The sequence below is a fragment of the Crassostrea angulata genome, chromosome 6 (genome assembly GCF_025612915.1).
Source record: "Crassostrea angulata isolate pt1a10 chromosome 6, ASM2561291v2, whole genome shotgun sequence".
In the NCBI taxonomy this organism is placed as follows: Eukaryota; Metazoa; Mollusca; class Bivalvia; order Ostreida; family Ostreidae; genus Magallana; species Magallana angulata.
The window spans coordinates 50,980,954-51,006,397 of NC_069116.1; the positions used below are offsets into that span (position 1 = coordinate 50,980,954).

At 32.8% G+C, this 25,444-nt stretch overlaps 4 protein-coding genes across 4 annotated transcripts; 2 read left to right on the forward strand and 2 right to left on the reverse strand.

Annotated features, from left to right (window-relative positions):
• Window positions 1-4,242: 4,242 nt before the first annotated feature.
• Window positions 4,243-8,235, forward strand: LOC128189166 (uncharacterized). Its single transcript, XM_052860664.1, has 5 exons — window positions 4,243-4,448; window positions 4,752-4,895; window positions 5,124-5,278; window positions 6,871-7,034; window positions 8,074-8,235. Exons 1-5 carry the CDS (start codon window positions 4,261-4,263, stop codon window positions 8,206-8,208), a joined length of 786 nt encoding a protein of 261 aa, XP_052716624.1. The 5' UTR covers window positions 4,243-4,260; the 3' UTR covers window positions 8,209-8,235.
• Window positions 8,236-8,238: 3 nt separating this feature from the next.
• On the reverse strand, window positions 8,239-10,715 carry LOC128189165 (hyaluronidase-like). Its single transcript, XM_052860662.1, has 5 exons — window positions 10,351-10,715; window positions 9,934-10,184; window positions 9,212-9,352; window positions 8,881-9,088; window positions 8,239-8,749 (listed from the first exon to the last, which is right to left on the reverse strand). The coding sequence occupies exons 1-5, from the start codon at window positions 10,639-10,641 to the stop codon at window positions 8,402-8,404; spliced, it is 1,239 nt and encodes a 412-aa protein (XP_052716622.1). The 5' UTR covers window positions 10,642-10,715; the 3' UTR covers window positions 8,239-8,401.
• A 156-nt stretch (window positions 10,716-10,871) lies between these two features.
• On the forward strand, window positions 10,872-14,054 carry LOC128190099 (serine/threonine-protein phosphatase 6 regulatory ankyrin repeat subunit A-like). The gene is made up of 2 exons (XM_052862010.1): window positions 10,872-10,985; window positions 12,380-14,054. Exons 1-2 carry the CDS (start codon window positions 10,955-10,957, stop codon window positions 13,504-13,506), a joined length of 1,158 nt encoding a protein of 385 aa, XP_052717970.1. The 5' UTR covers window positions 10,872-10,954; the 3' UTR covers window positions 13,507-14,054.
• A 128-nt stretch (window positions 14,055-14,182) lies between these two features.
• On the reverse strand, window positions 14,183-18,208 carry LOC128190100 (cytochrome b5-like). The gene is made up of 6 exons (XM_052862011.1): window positions 18,021-18,208; window positions 16,277-16,313; window positions 15,797-15,888; window positions 15,611-15,637; window positions 14,628-14,671; window positions 14,183-14,497 (listed from the first exon to the last, which is right to left on the reverse strand). The coding sequence occupies exons 1-6, from the start codon at window positions 18,129-18,131 to the stop codon at window positions 14,413-14,415; spliced, it is 396 nt and encodes a 131-aa protein (XP_052717971.1). The 5' UTR covers window positions 18,132-18,208; the 3' UTR covers window positions 14,183-14,412.
• Window positions 18,209-25,444: the final 7,236 nt, after the last annotated feature.

The following is a 25,444-nucleotide window of genomic DNA, read 5'->3' on the forward strand; positions in this document are numbered from 1 at the left end:
CGTATCAAAGAAAAAATTGACCGGAAAACTTTTCCATCAATGCTATACGTCGATCAATAGAAAAATTATCATCTTCATTTCTTAAATCAATTGTTTTATGTAGAACGTTTAGACCAAAATACAGTCAGAATGCATGATTTTAATATTTTTTTATCTTTATTTTCAAAAATTTCTATAGGCACTTGATATCCCATCAAATAGAGGGGTTGTTGGTGCTTCCCTCAAATCCCTCCATGTTGAAATGTCTTCAAGGGAGCGTTCATTTTTTTCAACAATACACAAAACGAATTGAACCTAGGTATAATTGAATTGTACCTATCTTCAAATCCTTTGTAGATATGTCTGAATTGAACCTATCTTCAAATCAATTGTACCTATCTTTAAATGAATTTTACCTATCTTCAAATGAATTAGAGATAGATATAATTCAATTGAACCTATCTTTAATTGAATTGAAGATAGGTATAATTCATTTGTACCTAGGTATAATTATTTAGAGATAGGTATAATTATTTACACCTATCTTCAATTCAATTGTACCTATCTTTAATTCAATTGTACCTATCTTTAATTCAATTGTACCATTCAATTGTACCTATCTTTAATTCAATTGTACCTATCTTTAATTCAATTGTACCTATCTTCAAATGATTTAAAGATAGGTACAATTAATTGAAGATAGGTACAATTATTTGAAGATAGGTACAAATATTTGAATATATGTTAATTTGGCGTTCCATATAGGAAAAATGGTCTAGAGCGAAAATCGTATCCCTATAATATAAGCACGGGCGCTTGTTTCATACAGGAGGTCTATTTAACTATACACAATAACAATAGACCAATATGAAACAAGCGCCTGTGAATATAAGGCCTCTATAAACGTTAATCATGTAAAAATCGCTCGTTTAGGAAATGTAAAGTGGCGGTTGGATCTGTTGATCTGGATTTGTATTATTTACTATCTACATAAAAAAATTGTGTGTGCCTTTGGACATATATGGCCAGAAATTAGTGCAGTAAATGGTCCAATTGTATTTATTAAACTGGATGTACAGCTGTATATGTAATCTGCCCTAAGATCTTTTTGCTTTCCGACGTACACAAACCTGTGAACGAAGTGCATATTAAAATCGATGAAATGGAAAATATCCAAGATATCTTCTTGGCACATTGGCATTTTTTCAATTGGAAAATTCACACAAAAGCAGATTTCATATAGAGACTTCTAATGGAAAAATGTTGACATCTTTTCTCCATTCGGAAGCTATTAAGTCACCCAGGATACCTTGCACAATTTTTCAATATTATCATCCAGGTACTGTCATGTCTGTTGCAATGCTAAATCCCCATAGACTTTTTATATTTAGCTGTGTATTGGAACCCGACATGCTATAGCTAGAGGGGGTGTTTCAAAAGAGAAATGTTGGTGGGTTTTTTTTTAAATATTGAATGAAAATCGTTTGAACCTTGAATAATTTATAAATGTTATTTGATTTAAGAAAATGTGCTGAATAAATATCTTGGGACATACTATACAATATTTTACTAATTCATACTTAATAGTTAATCATTCCCCTTCTCTACTTTTGACTTTATAATACATCATTATTGTTATGAGTAACGGAATTATCTAAGACTGAAAGAAGTCGCTGAATAAAAATATTTTATGTTAAAACAACAAAAAGAAATTACCAACAAATTCAAAGGGTTGTAATTAACTGAGACAATTAAGACTGAAATATATCGCTGAATAACCTATATTTTCTGTATTGCAACACACATAATTGATTTGGTAGAATATTATACATGTACATGCCTGTGGAGTTGGGTTATGGCACTTTGATCGGCATCGAACAGATCGATATCGAACACGTGGGCGTTGACCGATGTATCGATGTGTCCACTGCTCAGCTCCCACTGCCAGGTATCGTGCACCCCGGGCTTCCACACCGCCCCCCGGGCCACGGCAAACCAAAGAACGACTGTCCAGATTTGCATGTTTTGAAGAGAATCAAATCATAGAGAGGACAGTAATACCTGATATAGCGTCAACTCTTACACATATGTTATTATAAGCCACAGATTATAATGAATTCATTGTTTACAGTTGAATATCATCATTAAAGTCACTGTCTGTATTCTACAATACAGGTTTTATTGACCCAATTACAATCATAAACATTGTTTTAACAGTCTTAAATTATACGACTTGTTTTTGTTTTTTTTTGGTTTTTTTACATATATTCTTAATGAAATTGACTAGTCCACGGGGGTTTTTTTTCCAGTACTAGTTTCATGAATTTCATCCATTTAAGCATGGTGTTTTAGAGCGATTATTGTCGCAAAAATTACATCACCTGCGATAACTTTTCCCCGTAATGTTTCCATTGCCAGTATGAAACACCAAATAAAGCATTTCATTATTCATTAAACGATGTTTATCCATAAAAAGTAAGTGAAATTATGCAAATTGTCGGTAATGATAAAAAGATAGGCCCTGTTTGGTGTTTGACACAGACATACAGCCTATTGTCCATTGTTTAAATTCTCTGTAATGTTACAGTCATTCTTTCCGTTGCTCAGTTAAAAAAAAAACTATCGGATAAACAGTATTGAATATGTAAAAGTTTGGCATGAATTTCTCCCCTGTGACCAGTATTACATATTTATTTACATCTTCCAGCAGAAAATTACAATCATATCAAATCACATCATATATTTTAGATGACAAAGCATTCATAGCGCAATTAATACAACGTTATTCAAACTGTTTTGTTTTATGACAAATAAAACAATAACTGTCCTACCGTGTGTGTGTTTGTTGTCTGTTAATGAAGAAAACGATGATGTCGATGATCCCCTGTCTGAGAGTAAAAAATGTAACTTTGTTAAAAAACACGTTTATGTTGCTTTGAGTAACATCCGGGATCCGGTTTACAAATCAATAAATTAGAGGTAACCTTCTTTTAAGGAATGATGTTAGTTTTAAAAAAAACTTAAATTTAAAATTAAATTTGCATTTTAGCAGAATTATCGATTGCCCTCGGGCTGATATTGATGTCTCTGGCTGATACAGCATGTAATATGGAAAAGGATAATGTATTTGATCTATTATCTTCAGAATTATATACAAAAAAAAGTGTACACAAATTAATCTAGCGATCTTTCTATACTAAAACTATGGTGGCATATTTCTGCCACCTTCTTGCAAGATAAATTATATCAACATGCACGATAATTATGTCAACATGCAAGATAATTATGTCAACATGCAAGATAATTATGTCAACATGAACATCAACATGCAAGATGATTATGTCAACATGAACATCAACATGCAATATGATTATGTTGACAAGAAAGTTATAATCTTTTTAATGATTTGATTTTTATATGGGTAATATGACTTACTTAAATGCCAGACTCTGACATCATACAAATGTAGATGCAAGATGCGACATAATTATAACAATATGTGACTTATTTATGTTGACATGCGAGATAATTATGTAGAAACGAAGATATTTATGTCGACATGAGATGTGTTCATGTCAACATGCCAATTAATTATGTTAGAATGCAAGATATTTATGTGGACATATGTGTTAATTATACGACGTATTTATGATTACATGCGACGTATTAATTCTATGATTACATGCGACTTATTTATGTCAACATGTGAATTAATTATGTCCTGTTGTTATAGATAACTTGCATGTAAACATAATTATCTCGCAGGTTGAAATAAATATATTGCATGTTAACATTATTTACTCGCATGTTGACATAATTCTGTTGCGTCTTGCATCTATGATGTCAGATACGGGCGTAAGTAAGTGATTTTACCATATTAAAAATCAAGTTCTCTTAAAAGATTTGTAAATTGCATGTTGACATAATCATCTTGCATTTAGACTTTTAAATTATCTTGCATGTAGATGGTAGAAATATGCCACCATATTAAATAAATAAAAAGCAAGTTGTTATATAACAAACGTGCCATTGAAGAGGTTTCAGAAAGGTAATTTCGACAAACTTTATAATGAATTCTAGTAAAGTAGTACTCTGTTAATACTGAAATAGCTGCCACAAATCTAGATGACATACTGTTACGTACAAATACAGCAGTTTTCTGTTAGAAATATTACGCTCAGGTTCAACGGAATCAGGTTAGTCCTGCCTAAAACAAGAAGTGGGTTATAGATAAGAGAAAACTATAAATGCATCGCTCTTAAATGAATTTCCTTATCCAATATGTTTGTTCTACATGTAATATTATTCACGCTCAGTGTAGTCGAGGTGTTCGGATCATATTGGCATCCGCATCAGCATATGTCATGGAATAACGTCGTTGGAGAGATCCTAGTCAACAGCAGTATACATGAGGACGTTTACGTCGTTGATTTGTTCGACCGCAGGGGAATTATTCCTGAGCTACTCAGGTACTTTAAAAGCATATAATTTATACATGTATCTGGAAGAAGATAAGAAAAAGTGAAGGGGATGAGGCATGTATATCCCACTATACGTTTTCGACCCGTGAAATGTAATGTAATGCTTAATTTAAAATAATATCACATTTCCTCTAGATCTAAATTGTTTCAAAATGGCAAATCCAATCCGAATGAGTAAAAATAAATAAGTATGGAAAATATGGATAATTATCTAATCTTCATCGCTGTTATGGTAAAAAAGCATCTTTGCGAGAACAGTACGATTACTAAATAGTTAACCCCATATTTTAGCAAGGGTAAAAAAGTAGTCTGCTACTTCTCAGCCGGAACTTACGAGGACTGGAGACCAGATATAGGCCAGTTTCCCCCTGACGCTCTGGGTAACGGGGTAACAACATGGAGGGGCGAACGCTGGGTGGACATCAGGGATACCAGGTCAGGGGTCAGATTACCATCATAACATCACTCAAAGCTTCTGTTTTCTGAGAAAATCCCAAGCTTTTATATTAAAAAAAATTATTGTGTGGCATTCATTAATATCCATATTAAATGCATAATTACAAAAATTTAAGATGCATGCAGAATAATTACGATACACGTACATTGTATTCTTTTACAGATACGGTTGATTTTGAATAAAGCGATTTAAATTTTCGTTCTCAGAATCAGAGACGTCATGAGAAAACGCATCCAGATGGCGCAGCAGCAAGGTTGCCATGGCGTGGACCCCGGCAATGTAGATGGGTATACCCAAAGCGACCTGGGCTTCAACCTCACCTACGACAACCAGATAGATTATAACCGATTCCTAGCCAGAGGTAAGTGTATATACTAAATGTACCGTAAGTATCTAAATAAAGTATTCTTACCATATGAATCGTCTTTACTATTTTGATTTCGTCATGCAAAGCTCGTTGGCATTAAGGTAGTCCATCTAACTAAGGTGAATTTAACATTTTTGATTGATCTTTACTACATCAAATACATATTTTAAAGCTATTATATGGCTGACATAAACAAACTTGGGTGTATGTATGTAGTCAATTAAATGAACTTTTTGCACTTAAAACTTTTTAAGAGTTGTCTGCCCTAACGGAAAATTTAAAAAATCATTTTCTGAAAATATGTATGGTAAACTATGAATAATTTTAGCATATTAGAAGACGGAGAAAGCTTTTGCAACTTTTTACCAAGAGAAATGTGAGAAAATTACTTGTACTAAAGAAATATAATTAAAAATGTATTTTTTCCATATAGACTTCAATGTTAACTTCAACATATGATAAATTTATTAATTTTTTTTTAAGATTTCAAAGGTGAAACTTTATCATTGAATAAACTCCTTAGGTAAGGTTTGCGGTTACAGGGAGATAACTCACACATTTTCATAACTACCCTTTATTTCAGTTATGACGTCAAAATTTATATGACGTCATAATTGATTTCAGGTTTTTTTAATTTCGCGGGTTTTTTTAGTTTCAATGAAAAAATAAGAGAACACAAGCATTTTATCAATTTCCACGAAAACGAAATCCGCATCATATTGTTTTGAATAGTGTTTTAGAAACATCAGATTACACATATTCTAAGATACGTTTTTCCTGAAATCGGTGGACTTGGAAAGGTTTCAAATAAGATGTTTTCGTTTACATAATAGTAGTCCAAAATTAAGACTTTTGTTGCATTTTATTCTATTTTTAGATAGTTCATCAGAAATCAATAAAAGTGAATCATGATATTAATAGTGATATTATTTTCGAACATTTTAAGCATAAATAACCCCCATAATAGTCACATATAAAATGTACATATTTTCACGAAATTGTTTACATTTCATCAAAATGAAAATTGGAAATCATGAACTTTGACCTTTTGTAGTTATAAAACGGGACGGGCAAAATTCATTTGAATTTCATGAGAAAAAAGACTTTAGTATAGTGAACAAAATGGTATGTAACTTTGGTACAACCTCTAAAAAATGCAAGCCGCAAACCTTACCTTAAAATCACACTAAGATATTAGTGATCAAACTTGCAATCTGTAAGATATGAAATATGATAGTTATTGATGGACTACCTTAATGTTCGTGTATTCGGTAAAATTCAATGCTTCAAGAATGCGGTGGACGATGGTTCTCGCAATACTTGTAAACAATTCTGCAGAGTTTCTTTTTTCGATAAATAGATCGACTCAACAACACAATTAATAAAAATTAGTGATAAAAAATGAAACCATGCATTATATTATAAAAAAGATCTAAAAGTTAACCATCTTTAAGATGAAATACAAATAACACACATTTTGCTTACCATGAAAACTATTGACAAATCATATATTCTTTCTAAAAAGGACAATCAGAATCGGAACGTGCATCTTAATTTCATTGTGCCTAAATTAATTTATATTTCAGAGGCTCACAACCATGGACTTGCCATTGGACTCAAGAATGATTTGTTACAAATCAAAGACCTACTTCACGACTTTGATTTTGCCATCAATGAATCTTGTGAACAATTTCGTTACAATGTTAAAAAAAACTGTCTCCTGTACCAGCCATTCTTTGATGCCAGAAAGGTAGATATGATATAGAGGTTTCGCATAGCTATTTTTACATATAATGTACTTAAAAGGATTAACACTGTCCCATGTATGAATAAAATAACTCACAGTCTGCGCATAGAATTTGCAACATTTAAACAATAAAATGCTTTCTTTGGTGATTCATTAGGGATATGAAGGTAGCGACATTGCAGAAAAAATACATAACCCGCGTTAGCGGGTTATGTAATTTTTTTCTGCAATGATCACTACCTTCATAACCTGCATGAATCATTAAAGAAAACATTTTATTGTTTATATTAACATCTTTTTTTTAACTAATTAATAAATTGAGCGTAAAAGCAAGTAAAATTCACTTAATTACTGTTAACATACATAAGTACGTTAGCGAAAAGAAACAGCTAAATCGTCTCCTGTGAGACTTTGAGCTTTGACATCATCATGATTATTTCTTGCAGTCCGTGATTTTTCTTTGGTAGTTGTAAGTCTTGACCGATCGAGAAACACGGCGTGTCAATTTCAGACCTGTCACTTTCATGTCAGTGTCAGCCGCTGTAAATTTCGATCAATCGATAAACGGGGCGTGTTTATTCCAGTCTGGCTGTTTCTATAGAGCTATGAATTAACTATAAGTTTCCGTAAGACATTTAGGGAATAACACTTGGTAGATACATGTAAATATAAAACTATAAAAAAAAAAATCAGATTGGCAGGTTGTGGCAATACAGTATAAGATGTAGTTTTTACAATCATGTAAAGCGTGTGCACTAACTGCATATTATTTTCAATTTCAAGTTTAAATCATCAAAAAAATTAGTCATGGCAAAATTTTCAAGCAATAATTTTCAAATTGTGTATTAAAATTATCACAAATAATTCATGACAATTTTTTATGTCATGATTTTTAACTTGTGATTGAATATTAGCAAAGGGCACATGTATTCATGTATATTTCTTTCAATTCACTATAATGAATGTATTGATATATAAAAAATTAAAAACTACAAAAGAACCAAAACACTGCAGTCATTTATCAGCTCCTTTCTCTCTGCAGCCTGTCTTCCATATAGAGTATGTACGCAGCTCTTCCGCGGCCCACGCTCAACGTAGCGCCATCTGCAGCAACAGACCTTCTGACATGAACACCATTATAAAAGTCGCACTGACCAACTTCAAAGTCGACTGCTAAGCATTGCAATAAACAGGCAGAATTTTCTGGGGGTTTTTTAATTGAAGAATCTAGCTGAATTTTAAAATGAGTATTTTCTCCTCTGAAGAATTTTGGTAAAGCTTGAATGTTAATGCAATAATGGGGTAAATATATGTTTATGGCGTACAGTTGTATACTAGTATATGTGCTGCTAAGTTATTGGTCTAAACTGTTAGCTTGGTTGGTTACATTGTGTACCAAGCCATCCTTTATAACATTTACATTCATAATTTTCAAAATCATATACATGTACATGCACACTATGTGCAAGAAATAACTGCAGTCCGGTAGATTTCACCCAAGAATTGCGCACGCATTTCCCGTGTCCACTGCACAAACCCGCACCGCATTTCTCGGCAAAATCGATGACTTTTTTTACGAGAGGTCCAAGAGAAAATTGAAGGTAATCTTTGACATTTTGGCAGTCCGCCCGAGATTTGAAGTTCTTACTGCTATCCCAGAGTATTACCCCGTCCATCCCAGCGTCAAAGGACTGCCCAATGGAGTTAATTAGGTCCTCCTTCATCATCAAAACAGATGGTACATGTACTTAACAAACGTAACATGACGGATGGAAAATTTCCGATAAATTTCAAAAATCTCATAACAATATTGAATTTTCATTGAATTCCTTTGGATTATGTACGTTACCTGTGAATAGAACATGTCATTGTCCATGTATCTGTAAGTACTGTATGCGTACATTCGCGTACTGCTTGTAGAAAAACGAGAATGGACTCTCAGAGTTTCGTTCAGGATCCCTTGTACACGCTTCTGACGGCTAGAAGGGGAGGGGAACTCGGAGGATAGATATATGGAGGGGTACAGCGACTTACTGGCTCGGAACAACCAACTTAGTCTGAAATATTGGAGAGTAATTATACATGATTGTATGATACATCCTCTCTCTCTCTCTCTCTCTCTCTCTCTCTCTCTCTCACATGTAAAGTCGTTGAATTCTAAATATGTAAACAATCCATACTGATCATTGAATTTCATCGTCTCCTTGCTGCATTTATCTTCATCTTTTTCGTAGTTGAAACATCTGGGGAAACCATAAAACCCCCACGAACCACGTGGTCGTAAATCTCGGGCTATCATCAACGTCTTTTCCATTAATTTTCTTTAAAACAAAACCAATATACTCACTTCATGTAAGATTCATTATAATTAGAAGATGGGTGAATAAGGCGTGTAAACTGCGTATACGAGGATAGATAAGATACTATAAAATTGAAATATCAACAAATCTCATAATTTCTTTCTAAATTATTGAAAACAATGTATATTTACCATAACAACCCTTAAATATATTAAATATTTGGAATAGGTTGATTTAAACTGGGGTATGCGTGTCAAAACCTCCTAATAGTGTCATTTTTAGAACTTCATTGACTTTTCTTTTATAGAGTGGGTCTGAGCTCCATATTTTTGTCATGGTCTATATAAGGTATAAAGGAAATCAAACCGATTTCAATCAACAAAAACGTGGAGAGATGACCCACTATGCTTTAAAAATCAAGTATATTTAGTTTGAAAAATTTTAATTTAAAATTGTATTTTACGACTTAACCAAATGGGCATTTGCGCTATCTTGTTCCCCCATCTTCTCTTTATATCACTGATATAACAGTATTTTAAGGAAGCTGACACACCTGTCCGAATTTTTATTACAATATACATGTATATACCGTGATAGAGTACCTCGCTGACTCTTCAAACATAATTTCCGCCATTTTGCCTATCATTGTAGAGTTCCAAGCCGGGTATAAAGATTTGGCCAGTTTCTTTGACTCGTTGATGTATATAAGTTTATCTGGTTCGTATGTATTTCTTTCAAATATTGGCCTCCAGCTTTCCCAATCAATAACCCCTTTCCCCAAAAAGTCTTTGGCGGGAACAAGAACATCGATGTCGTTTGCCACTTTCTGGAAGTGGTGGTCGAATGGAACTCTCTGGTCATATAAAAATCATCATATCAAAAACAGTTTCGTTTCTATATTGTGATATGTGGTATGTTTGATACATGCATATGTAAGTTGCAGGGAGGCGAATGGCAAAGTTTTGAACAGCGGCATTTTTGTACATGCATTTAAGTACAATTTACTTTTTACATCTTACTTGTGGGATTCCGCCGTTAAGGGCCGATCCATTTGACAGATATTTCGGATATAATCCCGGAAGTGGTTCATAAAACAAAACCACTTCTTCTCCCATGAATGATGTATTTTTGTTACTATCTATCCTGAATTGTTTGAGATCAAACTCAATGTTGAATTTTTGAGAGCATACTTCCGATGGCACATTCCATGTAGCAACAAAGGCCTGTCTAGTTTCGGATCGACTGGAAAACAGAAACAAAATGGAAATGTAAAAGACGGCAAAGATTAAAGTTTCATACATGTTTATCATGTGATTGTTATTAGGAGTTGGTTGGCGGATCCCTAAATTTTGATTTTTACTTTTTATGTTTTCATATACTTTATGGCATGCTTAAACAAGACACCGTTAACAGTGGTTAAATATTATTCTGTTTTGGGGTTGTTGTTTTTTTTTTTGGTTTTTTTTTTATATAGGTACATGTACTTTTTAGGCGAATGGGCTACTGAGATTTATAAACGAATGGTGATGATGGTTGAATTAACAAGTTTCTGTCACTCCGGAAGTGTAAGGAATTGTTTTATCGAATATTCCTCCGTTTTAACGTTTGTACTTTTGTACAAAAATGGAAAACCAGGCTATGGTCGAATCAAGAGGTAATGGGACTATGTCAATATGCTCAAGTCAAATAAACATATCGGTTGTATTCATTATATGGTGCCTTTGGATGCTAACGCAATACTTTTTTGACACAATTAAATCCTTCACCCACCGTGCCGATCGGAGGTTCTTCATGTTCTTATTCCATTCAGCTCTCTTCACCGTTTACCACTGTTTATGTAGCGTATTAATACTAGGCCTATAGTATAAATACTTATCATTAAAAGAGAGCTTATAGGATAAGATGCCCCAGTGCTTTACATGTTTACCCCTAAAGGTAAGCGCTGGTAATTGCAGTAAACGGTCCAATTGTTACAATTAAACTGGATGTATATATAATCTGCCCTAAGATCTTTTTGCTTTCCGACGAATTCTAATAGCAATACACAAACCTGTGTAAGAAGTGCAACTAAAATCGATAAAAGGGGAAATATCCAAGATATCTTTATTGCATATTAGCATTTTTCAATAACAGATTTCTTACAGAGACCTCTAATGGAAAAATGTTGACATCTTTTCTCCATTCGGAAGCTATTAAGTCACCCAGGATACCTTGCACAATTTTTTTAATGTTATCATTCAGGTACTGTCATGTCTGTTGCAATGCAAAATTCCCATTGACTTTTTATATTTAGCTGTGTATTGACACCGGACAAGCTATAGTTTCCACAGGAGAAATGTTTGGATTTTTTTTTTTATATTGAATGAAAATCGTTTGAGCCCTGAAGAATTTATAAATATTGTTTGATTCAAGACAATGTGCTGAAAATAATATTTTGGGACATACTATACAATATTTTACTAATTCGTACTTAATAGTTACTTTAAATTCCTTATATTACGCGAGTACAATGTACTTAATTCCGCGATAACACTGTTTTGTATCAAAATCGCGAGAATATAAATTCACGAACGCAGAACATTTTTCCATATTTCTTATAGTTCCCAACTCTCAGAAAATAAAGGCGAGATTTTAAAATCCGTGATGGGTGTTTCTCGCGATTTTACGCGGATATAAATTCCTCGCCTTTAATTACTAGGAATTTACAGTAATAACAATCAGATTTAGATTTTAAAAACCAATTCTACCAAAGTAAGTTGTGAGTAATTGCAATGAATATGTCATAGGTTCTCCCCACCTTTACCATTTTGTAAAACACTGATTGATCATCTTTGATAAAATATATCCTTTTGTGCATCCAGAACTGCAATATTTAATAACTGAATAATAATTAAGTATGATGCGTGTTAGTTCCATAAGACTGTAAAAATATGGTAGATTCGGTAACAGTTCTTTTAAGAAAATGTAATTGAGCAAATGGCTACATGTATATACCCATACATTGTTCACAAAAATGAAATTGTAATCAATATATTGCACTACTTTCAGACAAAATGAAGAAAAAGAAACTCCTCTTTGAATTGACAAAAGCCATTTCAAAAGTGGATGAAAGTATGGTGAAAATGACCATCAGTCAAGACGTTGATCTGGATGCAACAATAATTTACTCAAAGACTCCTTTGTCATACTCCTTAGAGATGGATGCTGAAAACATTGCAATCTTACTTCTTGAAAAGGGAGCAAACCCTGAAAAGCCAGCTACCTGTGAAAAGTCTAATCATGTTCTTTGTCCGATTCACTCTGCATCCAAATTCAATCAAACTAAGTTTCTTTCTGCATTGTTGAAAAGGAATGTGGACTTGGATGTAAAGACCAGTGCTGAGTTAAGTGCACTACATTATGCAGCTTATGCAGGTCACCTTAGTATTTGCTCAGACCTAATTAACCATGGAGCTAATGTAAACAGTAGAGATTCTCATTCTAGGACTCCTCTACACAGAGCCGCTGAAAATGGACAAACAGCAGTCATTGATTTACTCTTCAAATCTGGGGCGGATGTTTGTGCGGAAGATGAAATGGGAAATACACCTTTGATTATAGCCTGCTACTTAAACCAAACATTAGCAGCTAAATCCTTACTGGATATGTACAACAATGTAAATTTTTTTAATAAGGAAGGAAACTCTGCTCTTCATGTCGCTTGTAGTCAGTCCATACAAAATTCTGACAATTTCAAGAAGACTACATATGGACGTGCTATATTTGGACGGCAAATGTTCCATCATAACCATGTATTTCATTTTGAATACAAACTTGCTGATATTTTAGTTTCGAGTGGTGCTAATGTTGAAGCAGTGAATACAATGGGATTAACTCCCTTTGAATGTGCAAGAACCTTTGTGACTCTAGAAACACAGTTAGCCTTGCTAGAAAAATTTGTCAATGCTGGACTCTGGGTATCAGATTTTTCACCCGATACATATGTACCCCTGAATCCTACATTTCAACCTGATTATGAAGAAGTACTTTCATTTATGCGTCTTAAGCAGATTACTTTAAAACAGCAATGTAAACGAATCATTCGTAAAAGTATTGTTATGAAGGGAGGTAAGAGCATGCAGTGCTATGTTGGTTGTCTACCTCTTCCAATGCAGTTACAAAACTATTTACTATAAAAATGGCAAAGATTTACAAAACAGAGTTGACCTTAGATTTCTGTTTAGTAGCAAATCTACACCAGGTTTTGTTTGACAAAATAAAGATACCAAATTGAATTTCTAAAAATTTGATGAAGTTTACGGGCATGGAAAGTCAGTTTTGGTTTCCTTTTTCATATGCAATGGCAGTTAATCAAGTACGGTGTGTATTCGATTTCTGGCAAGTAGATTGCACAATATGCATGTAAATACGTAAATATTAGAAGTGTGAACTTGATCTTTTTTATTACAGCTTTTATGTAGTTTATGCATCTTTATTAATTTTTCACAAAGGTACTTCGGTAGTACACTTAAATTAATTTAGATAATAATGAATTTATCACATTTTCTATAGTACAAGATAGAATGGTTCAACTTCTTGTATTATTATTGGTCGCAATCTCACTATGGGAAAATAAGGTTGGTTGATCAATTTGCCCCCCCCCCCCTCCAAAAAAAATAATTATAATTGATAAGTGGTTAAGAGATTCAAAAGTGTGGCACAGATCATGTTTAATTTGTGACATCACAATTCTGTCTAGGAAGTTCTGTCATGTCTATTGATCACTAAAACCTTGCTAATTCCAAAATTATAACCTTTGTGTTGTAACAAACTTAGCATTGAAAAAGTGATTTAAAAAGCGCTCAAAATCAATTCATTTAAATTAAACATTTATTGGAACTTACATAAAAGTAAACATAATCAATAATAATTTACATGAGTTTCAGTTTGAACTACGATATAATGTCATAAATTGCTGGTACATACACTTAATGTCATAACATGATTGTGTGAAATAAAATAAAACCACAATGAATCTCCAATGTATCACCATATTCTGCGAATGTTGAACCATCAATGGGTTTAGAAGTAACATAAGATTTTCAGCTGGCTTGGGACATGAAGTATCTGTAGACAAATGCTGCAGCCAGGGCTACTCCTAGGGGTAGCAACCAACCAGTCCAGTTCCTGAAATATAAAACCACAGTTGATACTTGTACATACATTAAAATTAAAATGATCACAAAAAGTTCATATATATCGAAAATGTTTACTGATTAAAATCATTAAACAAACCCAAAACCAAAAATGTACTTGCCCTGATGCAGAGCCTGTATTTGGAGGATTGAAAGAGGTGTTGGTCTGAAATATACAGAATTAAAGATAAATCAGGCCTAGAACAGACTACAATAAAAATAAGGTCCCATAGGCTCAGAAATTCCAATACTTCACGACATGATCAAGGGAGCAACTCCAACTCCCCAACCTCCTTACCGGTACCTGCATGAAATTGGGGTCTGTGAATTTTTTATTTTCAGTTAAGATACTACATGTATTATACTATATCAATGTTAGAGCCCTCTCCAAACACCAGAATTACTGGCCCCTGGGCCGTGAGGTTCAATTATACATGTATTGCATTTCCTTCTCAAGAACATGTATTTATTCATCTTGTGTTCATTTAGTCACAAAAAAATTGTAATCTTAAATCTTTTAATGTTAAAATTAAGATGGACTGCTTTCCCATTATGTTTTAGACAGTGAAAATGTCAATTTCATCAAGAAAATCAAAAAGAAATACAATGTACAACAAAATTGTACGAGTAACTTAAAATTGGTCTGAAAGTATTGTTATAAGAAAACTTGTGACGGTTATGTTTTATTTCATTAAATTACATGGCTAAAATGATTAGTTTTTAAGAAATATTTAGTATAACATCTTCAAGTTTCATATCTTTATAAGTAGAGATTATTGCATAGGATTGCCCATGCATCTTTATTATAACTACATGCATTTTGAAGAAAAAAAATTATGTAACAATTGTCATCAAATATGAATCTGTTTACCGGTAATATTCCAAATAAGTAGGCAACAATTATCCATCATGATTTTAAGCTGATTACCGGTGCTCATCACCACCAAAGTCCCACAAGACCGTATCATTCATATATTAAAGAATATACTTGCATAACAAAAGTTAACTATATATAGTTGTATATATAGTTGTATAGAGATAGTTGTATATATAGTTGAATAGAGATACAGATAGAGGCTTAAACATTTGTTAAAATACTGCTTACCTTTACTGATGTTCCCTTTTTATCATCCTAAAGTAAATAAATAAATTAAAATAATTTTCGTTATACATTTATAGATATATGAAATATTTTTTCATCTCATATTTTGAATCAATTATATTATCAGGGTTGTGATTGTCAAAAAGTTGCTCCTTCAGGTGCATTTTAATCATCAATTTGTGAACTTACTGGGTGAAGTTCGCCTATTAAATAATCTTTCATCAGCTCTCTGGCATCATTGGAATGTCCAACATCTTCAAATGCTTCTGTTGCATCTCGGCCTGTAACAATGAAGACAATGATGAAAACAATGGCCAACTGTCTAGTAATATCAATTACTGATTCCAATGATTGACATTTACTATCAGGCCTATAAAAAAAAATTGTGTGTTTAGGGTAACACTTATGAAACAATTAGGTTAGGTAGGTAGGGATTTTTTTTAATTTTATCATATTTTTTTCTGCATGAATCCTAAGAATGTTTGTTTGTGTCATATTTAAAAACAGATTTTTTAATAGAAATAATATAAAATTCACAATCAGATAAAAAGAGACATCTAAAAATGGTAGGATAGGGGCATTTTTGTAGGTTAGGTCGGGTTACCCTATACACACAACTTTTTTTTTTAGGCCTCACTGATGAGTCAGTTTATAGATTACAGCACATACCTGCTTGTTCCAACAGAACCTCTTCACCACCAGGATGCTGTTCAAAACAAGTTAAATCAATTCAATTCATTGACAAAAACCACATGTGGCCCAAGTCATACATACAGTATACAAATAAAGTTACATGTAGTATATACATTTTTTATGTTAAATTCATGTATGAAGTTACAAAATATTTCTTGTTGACTTAACATCTGCTGGATTAAATTTTTTATAAGATATACATGTGTAAGTAATTAAAAAGTGAACAATATTCACTTCGTAGTTGTTTATAAAGAGGACATTGAGCAAATAAAAAATGATGTCCATCTTCAACAACAGTAAGACAGTTAAAACAATGTCTTTCATCCCTTGGAATAATAGGATTGCATTATCTGCCAACCTCTATCAGTAATACGTAGGCGCCAAGTCGCTTATTCTTCACTAAGTCAAAATAGAATGAACCCTCTTGGAAATGGAGAAATTTAAGTATGGTTGAATTTCTGAATTTCAATCTTGTTTAGATTTTGTATACTTATTAATCGGCTGTAGAATTGATTGACAATTTTCCATTACCTTTTTCTTTAATATTTTAATGTCTCTGAAAACTAAAAATTCTACAATGCTTTTTCAATTTATTTTAATTTCAATTATTTTTGAAAACATTTATAGATAATGTATTAGTATGTGAACCAATAATATCAAGCATTCTTTGTACCGTATACAGTTTTGCCAACAAGTTTTTCAATTGCCTGCAAGTTGCTCATTCTCTTAATATGCATGTTGTTAAAGCAAGATCTGAAACAATTTTCTGCAATTGTAATAATACCTGTAATATTGTCTGTATAATCATGATGATAATTCATATTTTCTGAAAACAATGGGAAGTGCACCCAACTCTTTCCTTAATGCTAAATAAGAAGCTTTGTTAATTATTACCAACCCGTAGAATCATCTCTCATGATAAAATTTTGAATTTTTGTCAAAATCTTTTGGGTTTTTTTTTAAAGCACACATCCAAATTTCAAAGCATAGAACAAAAATTGCACAATGCATGATTTATAAATCGAATAAATTGAACCAATCCTTAAACAGTCTGTGAAAGACTGTGATTGTTTGTTAGTTTTGATTTGATTTTAAAATATGCCTTCCTTAATTGCTTTACCTGCTAAATTCTCACATGCATATTTCAATTCACCATTTTTACTGTTTTCGTGCTTCCTTATTATGTTTCCTCAAAGATTTTAATATGATTTATATAAAGTAGTTATTTGGGGATGCTTGCAACTTTTTACCTAGTTTTTTGACTTCATTTCGAAGCTTTAAACATTGAATTTCAACATTCATTCTTTCAACATTTAATCAGTTATCAAATTGAGAAAATGGACAGGTGTTAAAGAAATTATACTGCAATATTCTTAACATTGATTTGGGGCGTTTAGTATGTTTAATTGTGATCTGACATCAGTAATCGGTGAGGAAGGCAAAAACCTTATACAAAGCTTCTTAAAAAGAAGCAGCCACGCCAAGAAAGATACATGTAGCTGCACGATTTCTTGGGGAATGTTTACTTGAGGAGGCGAATATTGAAAAAAAAATCACCCAAAATTCATTTCAAACGGTCGACCATTCATATCATTCATAGAAATATTACATAAAACTTCTCAAACTGACATTGAAACCTTTGTGAAATAGACATGATAGAGGTCACAGTTCTACTTTTTGACCAGTCTAGATATTGCGAAGTGATCAACTTGTTGCTTACCTCTTCCAAGAATTTTGTCACATCATAAACATTGTCGTGAATGATGAGCCACGTAGATTTGTCCTTTTTGCCAGTGACCTCAGACTCTCTATAAATCTTTTTCTCTGACATGACGATGCTAAAATCTTAAAAATTCTCTACGTGCTTGCACCTTGTTTTTTCACCGGATGTTGTGTAACTACAGAACCGTATACGAAAGTTCCCGGAATCATGTTCGTCAGTACGTGAACATGTGAAGTATAGATATGTGGTGTTAAAGAGATGTATTGATCATATTTTGAACAATCTAGAACAAAGTGTTTCCGATCTTCGATGAACAGCATTTTGAACATTTTTATCCAGGAGGGAGTTCAGAATATATACACTGTACCATTGAAGGGCACTGACTCTTATAATCATGATTGTTAAAACAAATTCATAATCATTGGCGGATCCAGAAGGGGGGGGGGGGGGGGTTCCGGAGGTCGGAACCCCCCCCCCTCCCCCTTTCTCTGGGACATATGAATTTTTTTGAAAACTTCTAATGCCTATTTAAAGTCAATTTTCCCATTCATAATATAAATACTGTAATCATCTCAAATAAATGATTTTACAATTGCTTATCTAAAGATTTTCTCACAACGTACCGTAATTTAATTACACGTATTTCTGATATGAAAAAAAACCTAACTATTTTTTTATCGAAAAAAGTACCCCCCCCCCCCTTCAGCATCCGGTGTTCACTTCCATGAGTAAACATACAGTTTGAACTGATAATCCATCGAGTAAAACGACGTTCAAGTACGAGCACACACATTCGTTTTACTTTTAAAAGCTGCTTTCAAATTTATTGTTTAGTTAAATTAAGTAATTACTAGTATAATTAAAAACTTTTACTTCGTTTCATATGAAAAAACATCTTCGCTAGCCAAGGGTTTACGATCCGCTTCTCTCCTCTACAACAGGAGAGAAGCGGATCGTAAACCCTTGGCTAGCGAAGATGATGAAAAAAAGAAAAATACAGAGAAAATTAAACCCGCTTATGCGGGTTATGCTATTTTTCTGGAATGCTAGCTACCTTCATACTCACATGAAACACAAAAGAAAGACCTTTTTGTTTTGTTTCAAAAAATCAGAAATCATGTTACAAAAATACCGTGTAAGGGGTAACCCATTATGGAAATGCACAACTTTTCAAAACTTTCCTGATTATGATCGCACCTGTACTAGTGCCGGATGAGATGGCGCACCCATTACAGAGGTCACATCAATTAAGTTCCCTGGGACGACTATATTGCTTGTACAATTGTATTACACACATGGTCCATCTTTTCAACAGATAAACTATCCCAATTTTTTGTCATATCCTATCATTTAGACCTTTCTTTGAGAAGGCAATCGATAGAAATCAAAATCGATAAATAGTTCAGAATTTACACATCGAAGACATAAAAAAATTACCCAAAAATTATTTTTTTTAATAGCTTGTAATTAGTCTGAATTATTTTTTGTTTCTTAGTGTTTCTTTCTATTAAACACAGACTCACTACTGTAGACTTGTTTTTTAGGGCTAGAAATTATGCAAATCTTCCTTACCTAAACCTATACGCTTAATAAATGCAGTGCACTCTGATATTAAAATAAATATGAAATAGATATTGACGAAATAACTGTTTATTAAATTTACGCACGGAGAACGTTCAAAAGACATTGTTTATTGACAAATAATGATTTTTGTACGCATTGATTTCATCAATTGGACCCCCCCCCCCCCCCCTTCCCAAATTGCTGGATCCGCCTCTGTTCATCATATCTTTTACATTTATATAGCATTTTTTATATATTTGATTTTACAATTTTGCTACAAAAAGATAATTTTCCAGTGTCTGATTTACTTATATATTTCAGGTATTAAATTTTTTACATATAACTTTTCAGAATGGTGTGAGAGATATTCAAGAAAGTTATGTTTTGGGTTTGTAGCAATGGAGACACTCACCTTTTCCAAAATACTGTACACAAATTCTTTATTTCTTTCAAATGCAAATATTACTAAATAAAAATATTAATAGCCAAGTTCCCGCTTCTTTTCTTTCAGCCTCTTATATAGTATTAAATCATATGAACATAACATTACTTCTGTACATGTGTCACAGTGGTACAAAGGAAAACACGCTAATTTACATGAAACAGTCAGATTTGATACATTTTGCACTCCAAGTATGTCTTTAAATATTAGGTGGTGTGTTTTTCAAAAGGAAATTGGTCCGAATAATTGAGACATCAAACCACATTAATTTGAAATTAGACATCCATATTCAGTCAAATTCATAACTAGAGAAGTATAATTTTAGGAGTAATTCTATGTATTAAGGAATATATCGGTACATTAAACCCTCGATCTGAACCATTTAAAAATTTATATCAGGCTTTTTTCATTAAGCACTCAACTTTTTTTTAAAAAATGCAGTTTTCCTTCATGATAACTAAAAAATTTCACTCAAAAGCTGAAAATATGTACGAGTTGCAGTTCTTAGTTCAGAGAGAGAGAGAGAGAGAGAGAGAGAGAGAGAGAGAGAGAGGAGAGAGAGAGAGAGAGAGAGAGAGAGAGAGAGAGAGAGAGAGAGAGAGAGAGAGAGAGAGAGAGAGAGAGAGAGAGGAGAGAGAGAGAGAGAGAGAGAGAGAGAGAGAGAGAGAGAGAGAGAGAGAGAGAGGACTCAATGAATGTATAGCTGAATGATGATCTATCACTAAAATTCACTAACTAGAACCGATTACTAATAGCAAGTTTTGATTTCCAAAAATGAACTTTTATAGCAATATTTCTTATTGCACTTTTATAGTAAGACAACTATCTCGTGTATTACAGGATGTTGTACATCGGACAATTCGATCGTTCTCTGAAAATACCGTTGACAAGATAGAGTTTAAATTCTGTCTGGAAAATGTACACGTTACATATTGCTTTCCATCAATTTCAAATACCACTGCTCAATAATTTCACATGTTACGTGTTTTAAGGATTAAGTTTACTCAGAGGTACAAAAATTCCACATGCATTAGGAAAAAAACTACTTATCGAACATTTGGTTGCCCTAGTTGAGACTTTAAGAGATGTGTAGATGATTCCTGAAATTTGTTTTTTCCAACACCATTCACTTATAAATGCATTACTTTTGGTTTTCATACTTCATTTTATACAAATTATATCTGCGTGAACACAAGGATAAATTTTGACGCGTATTATAAGTTTTATATATTAATTGATAAAAAAATCTGTGTATCTGCCCGTAATAATACTAAAGTCAATAAATTTAACCGAGTTAGATGTAAAGAACATTAAAACAAAAAACAAAATTACTGTTCAAATTTGTTAGTTGGTTATTTGAATTTCCTAAATATGTTTTTACTCGTTTTTCCATATTATTTTCCTGTCATCAGTAGCAAAAATTGAAATCAATTGCAATCGAATTACATATGTCCTATGTATGTCGTAGAAATAATGAATTTGAACAATTATTTTCGTGGTTTTTTTTTCTATAAATATATAAAGCTTTATCAACGTCAAAATTTAACCTTGTATTAAAACAGGTATTATTTGGCTTCTGGCCAGGAACGACAAATATATTTGCACCCTTTGATGTCAGCAACTTATTCACAAAAATTCCCTTATAAATCAAACGCACTTAATTCAAAATCCATCTCCATCAGTGAACTACTGCAACTTTGGGGTTGGTGTTTTTATTCAAAATGCTTCATTATTTTATCTAAAAATATCTTAATTTTCAATCCAAATCAAGCCAAACTTTCATTAATTTGCTAATCAATTAATTGAAACACAATGTCGCTTGCTTGTTCAGACGATCGTCTTTAATTTCAACACTTTACTCGACTACCGGCGGCGTATCGAGCGGCTATTTTATGACATTTGACGACATTTGAAACTTTGACATAGACCTCTGCGCCTCCCAGGGTCAAGTTCACGTATATTGCTTTGATGTGTTGAACTTTGACCTTGAGACCTGCACCCCCAGGATCAAGATCGTTTATGTATATGTTGAACTTTGGACTTGAGTCTTGTAGCTCCTACAACCAAGATCCCTTTTTATATAGTGAATGGTGTTCATAGCACCTTTTGGGATTGCTGGTCGCAGGCAGCTTACATGTACATCATTAATTGCTTTAGAAACATTTCAGTTGTACATTGTACCTTTCATCAGCGCCCATAACCCATAAATAGTGACAAATATGTTTTGTGTTTACTTATAACCTCTGAGATAACACAAACATGTGATAAAATTAAACGATGTCAAACATATGTTTAATTTCTAAATGAAAATCATTTTCAGTTATTGTATCAAATGGCTTAGCCTATAATGGAACTTCCCGTTCACATAAAAATAAAAGGTACAGAAGAAGAAATGCACATAAACTATTTCAAGCTCTACGAGGATTTTACTTCACAGAGAGAAATTTACAGGTCTAAAAATATATAAATTAAATAACATACACTATATCGATAAAACATATAAATACTGAATACAGGGAAATATTCGCCCGTTTCACTTTCACCCTTTCGCCATCGTTGTCTGCGGACGAATTTAAGACTGGGCAAATACTCCAAAGTCTCAAATTAATATCTCTCTTAAAACACAACTGTGTCTGGGCGAATTCAAGACAGGGCGAAACTGTTTGCATGTGTAGAAGGACGAAAATTACACGGGGCGAAAATAACCCTTTACACATTAGTAATACATTCATTTTATGATAGAAGTATATATAACAAAAAGAGTAATTATGCATGTAGTACTGTGAAAATAAGACGCAAGTATTCATCACACAAATCCACAAGCGTCCGATGTTAAAACATTTTTGTAATGAAATTTTTCCCTGTACTATAATAATAAGTTATCACGTACTTATCAGACACGTTTATACGGGACTCAAAGTTTATACTCTGTCTCAAGTTTTTTTTTCTTTAGAACTAATTTTATAAGACAAAAGTTCTTGCTATACATTATACCAGTTAAACTCTTTTATCAAATAGTGAAACTCATTCAAATGTTTTGTCCAAATATCGCAAGTAAAGATTTCATGTTCTAAAACTATTGTTTTCATTCATACTTTTCACCATTCAACGCAAACACTAGATCGATTTTGATGATTTTTATGCGCACTTTGTGACAGTAATTTGATATGATATGACTTATGAACTAAAAGAAATAATGCCATGCAGTGCTCTGTTTAATTACCTAGAATTCATTAACGCTTAAAAAATGTCTGCTCTTTTCATTGCTAACTGTAACATGTTTAATCTTGAACGCATATACTTTATTATAACCTTAAAATAAATCTTAATTTACACCCTATTCAATTCATTTTTGAGTTATTGAAGATAGCATGCATGATCTAGCTATCAAAGTTCATTATTTTTATATTTCATTAATGCAAATTTGATTATTAATATTTTCTTTTATCCTTCGTTTGATTGAACTCAACCTTATGACTTTTATAACGAGGTAGCCAACACCTTCAACTTCGGGGTGAATTCATTCTCACAATAAAGAATTAAAATATGATAAACTTTACATATTCATAACAACTGTCATACAGTGGTAAGGGGCTGAGAAATGACGTTTGACAATCACGACACCTTAACAAAGTCCTGGGTATTCGGGGGTTAATGGCTAAAGCCATCTATCAAATCACAAGTGTTGTGTGATATCTCAAATGCTATTCATCTTATTTATGACAGGCGGCCATTAGAGGGTGATACACAGGGGATCCCAAGAGCCGGGTTTAAAGTACCTCAGTTTGATATTAATTTATCACCTTCAGTGGTGTTGCAATGATTTTCAAATCAGATGAAAATCCTATAAAAAGTGACGTTTGTAAAAAGTCAACTGGTGCGAGGCACTTTTGACGGTCTAGGCATCTTTTTATGTAAGAAAACCTACCTTGATTTAAACCCACTTTCTAACCTGACGACATCATGCCTTTTTTTATCAGCAATACCATGCAACAGAAAAAGAACAGGTACAATAAACGCTTTCAGTCAGTGTCATCAGCAAATATTTAATCAGATTTATGAGGGCTAAAACAATATGTGCTCTGTACTGCATGCTCCCTGAAACTCGTGATAACCCCATTTATGACACAAGTTACAGTCTCTTTTCAAAGTTCACTTTTTAAAATTTCATTTTGAATAAGAGAGAAACAGTCCTTGATGAACCGGACAATACACTACACTTTGAATACTTCGACTACTAACTATCAAAACTTACATGAGTTCAACCAACGTTCATCATTTTGTCTTTTTTCTTCATTGTTTAGTACCGAATTTGTTTTTATTGAATAATGTTCTCCTCTTAAACTTTAACTAAAACTTACATAAACCATGACTACTTATTCAACTAAGTAACATTTATTCGCTGAGTCATAGCTTAAAGGACGAGAAAAGGGGAGATAATGCATGAGTCTGTTACTCAGCGGTCGCACGCTGGCTCTCTTGCCTAACTTCTTTTGGACACCATAATACAAGAACAGTGCCTTAATGAACATAACAGCAACTCAAATTAAAAATCTCCTGCCAAATTTGTTTGATCTAATTACCAAACATTTTCTAGTCTGAGCTTTCATAAATATTGATTAAATCTTTATTCATTTTTATAGAGTTAATTAAATAATTTTCTACAAGTTATTATGATAGGAAATTGAATTTATTTAAATGATAGGATTGTCTATACTTTTCGCTTTATTTCAGGATACTGAATAAACCAATTTTACGCCGAACATTTATTTCTGTTGTGAGAATTGACATGACTCAGGCATCTATTAATTCAAGGACAAATTCTAACCGGAACAATTTTAATCATTTTGTTGTGATTAACGTTGAAAAGTCCAAGAAATGATACAGACACCGACAGGAACCAGAATGAGTCATTTTGTACCTAACCATGTTGTCTACTAGTGCCACTTGCTTCGGTAAGATTAGTTATATCAAATCAGAAAATTAATTCCATATAAATGTATGTCTTACAAAGTACGAATCTGAAATATTTAAATGAATTATAGATACACTGTATATGTCTATGAAAGTTTCGGAAAAATCATGTGTGACCATTTAGAAAATTCACACGCATACAAGGGGTCTTTGTCGGTTTGTAAGGAATAAATCACCGATACGGAACATAATTAGTCTAGAGTCAATATTTGTCGTTTAATATACTATTAGATCAATATTATAGAGTGAAGTTATGTTTGCTAATGAAAACGTACAAAAACGTATTATTGGTTTAAGAAGAAAAACAATCAGAATTTTACATCTTTGGAAAAGCACTATCGTACAAAAAACATTACAGATACCTCTATATATTATACTATTTACGTTATTAAACCTTTCATTATAAAAAAGCAAAACCCAGACATGGCATGGCTCTAATCTA

Coding starts and splice junctions, on each gene's coding strand:
- LOC128189166 (XM_052860664.1), top strand. CDS start 4,261: ATGTTTGTTCTACATGTAATATTATTCACGCTCAGTGTAGTCGAGGTG. Junction 4,896..5,123: donor GTGGACATCAGGGATACCAG/GTCAGGGGTCAG, acceptor TTTCGTTCTCAG/AATCAGAGACGTCATGAGAA. Junction 7,035..8,073: donor CATTCTTTGATGCCAGAAAG/GTAGATATGATA, acceptor TTCTCTCTGCAG/CCTGTCTTCCATATAGAGTA.
- LOC128189165 (XM_052860662.1), bottom strand. CDS start 10,641: ATGATAAACATGTATGAAACTTTAATCTTTGCCGTCTTTTACATTTCC. Junction 10,185..10,350: donor TTAACGGCGGAATCCCACAA/GTAAGATGTAAA, acceptor TTATATGACCAG/AGAGTTCCATTCGACCACCA. Junction 9,353..9,933: donor ATGTTTGAAGAGTCAGCGAG/GTACTCTATCAC, acceptor TTTGTTTTAAAG/AAAATTAATGGAAAAGACGT.
- LOC128190099 (XM_052862010.1), top strand. CDS start 10,955: ATGGAAAACCAGGCTATGGTCGAATCAAGAG. Junction 10,986..12,379: donor GGCTATGGTCGAATCAAGAG/GTAATGGGACTA, acceptor CACTACTTTCAG/ACAAAATGAAGAAAAAGAAA.
- LOC128190100 (XM_052862011.1), bottom strand. CDS start 18,131: ATGTCAGAGAAAAAGATTTATAGAGAGTCTGAGGTCACTGGCAAAAAG. Junction 14,672..15,610: donor AAAAGGGAACATCAGTAAAG/GTAAGCAGTATT, acceptor TGTATATTTCAG/ACCAACACCTCTTTCAATCC. Junction 14,498..14,627: donor AATACAGGCTCTGCATCAGG/GCAAGTACATTT, acceptor TTTATATTTCAG/GAACTGGACTGGTTGGTTGC.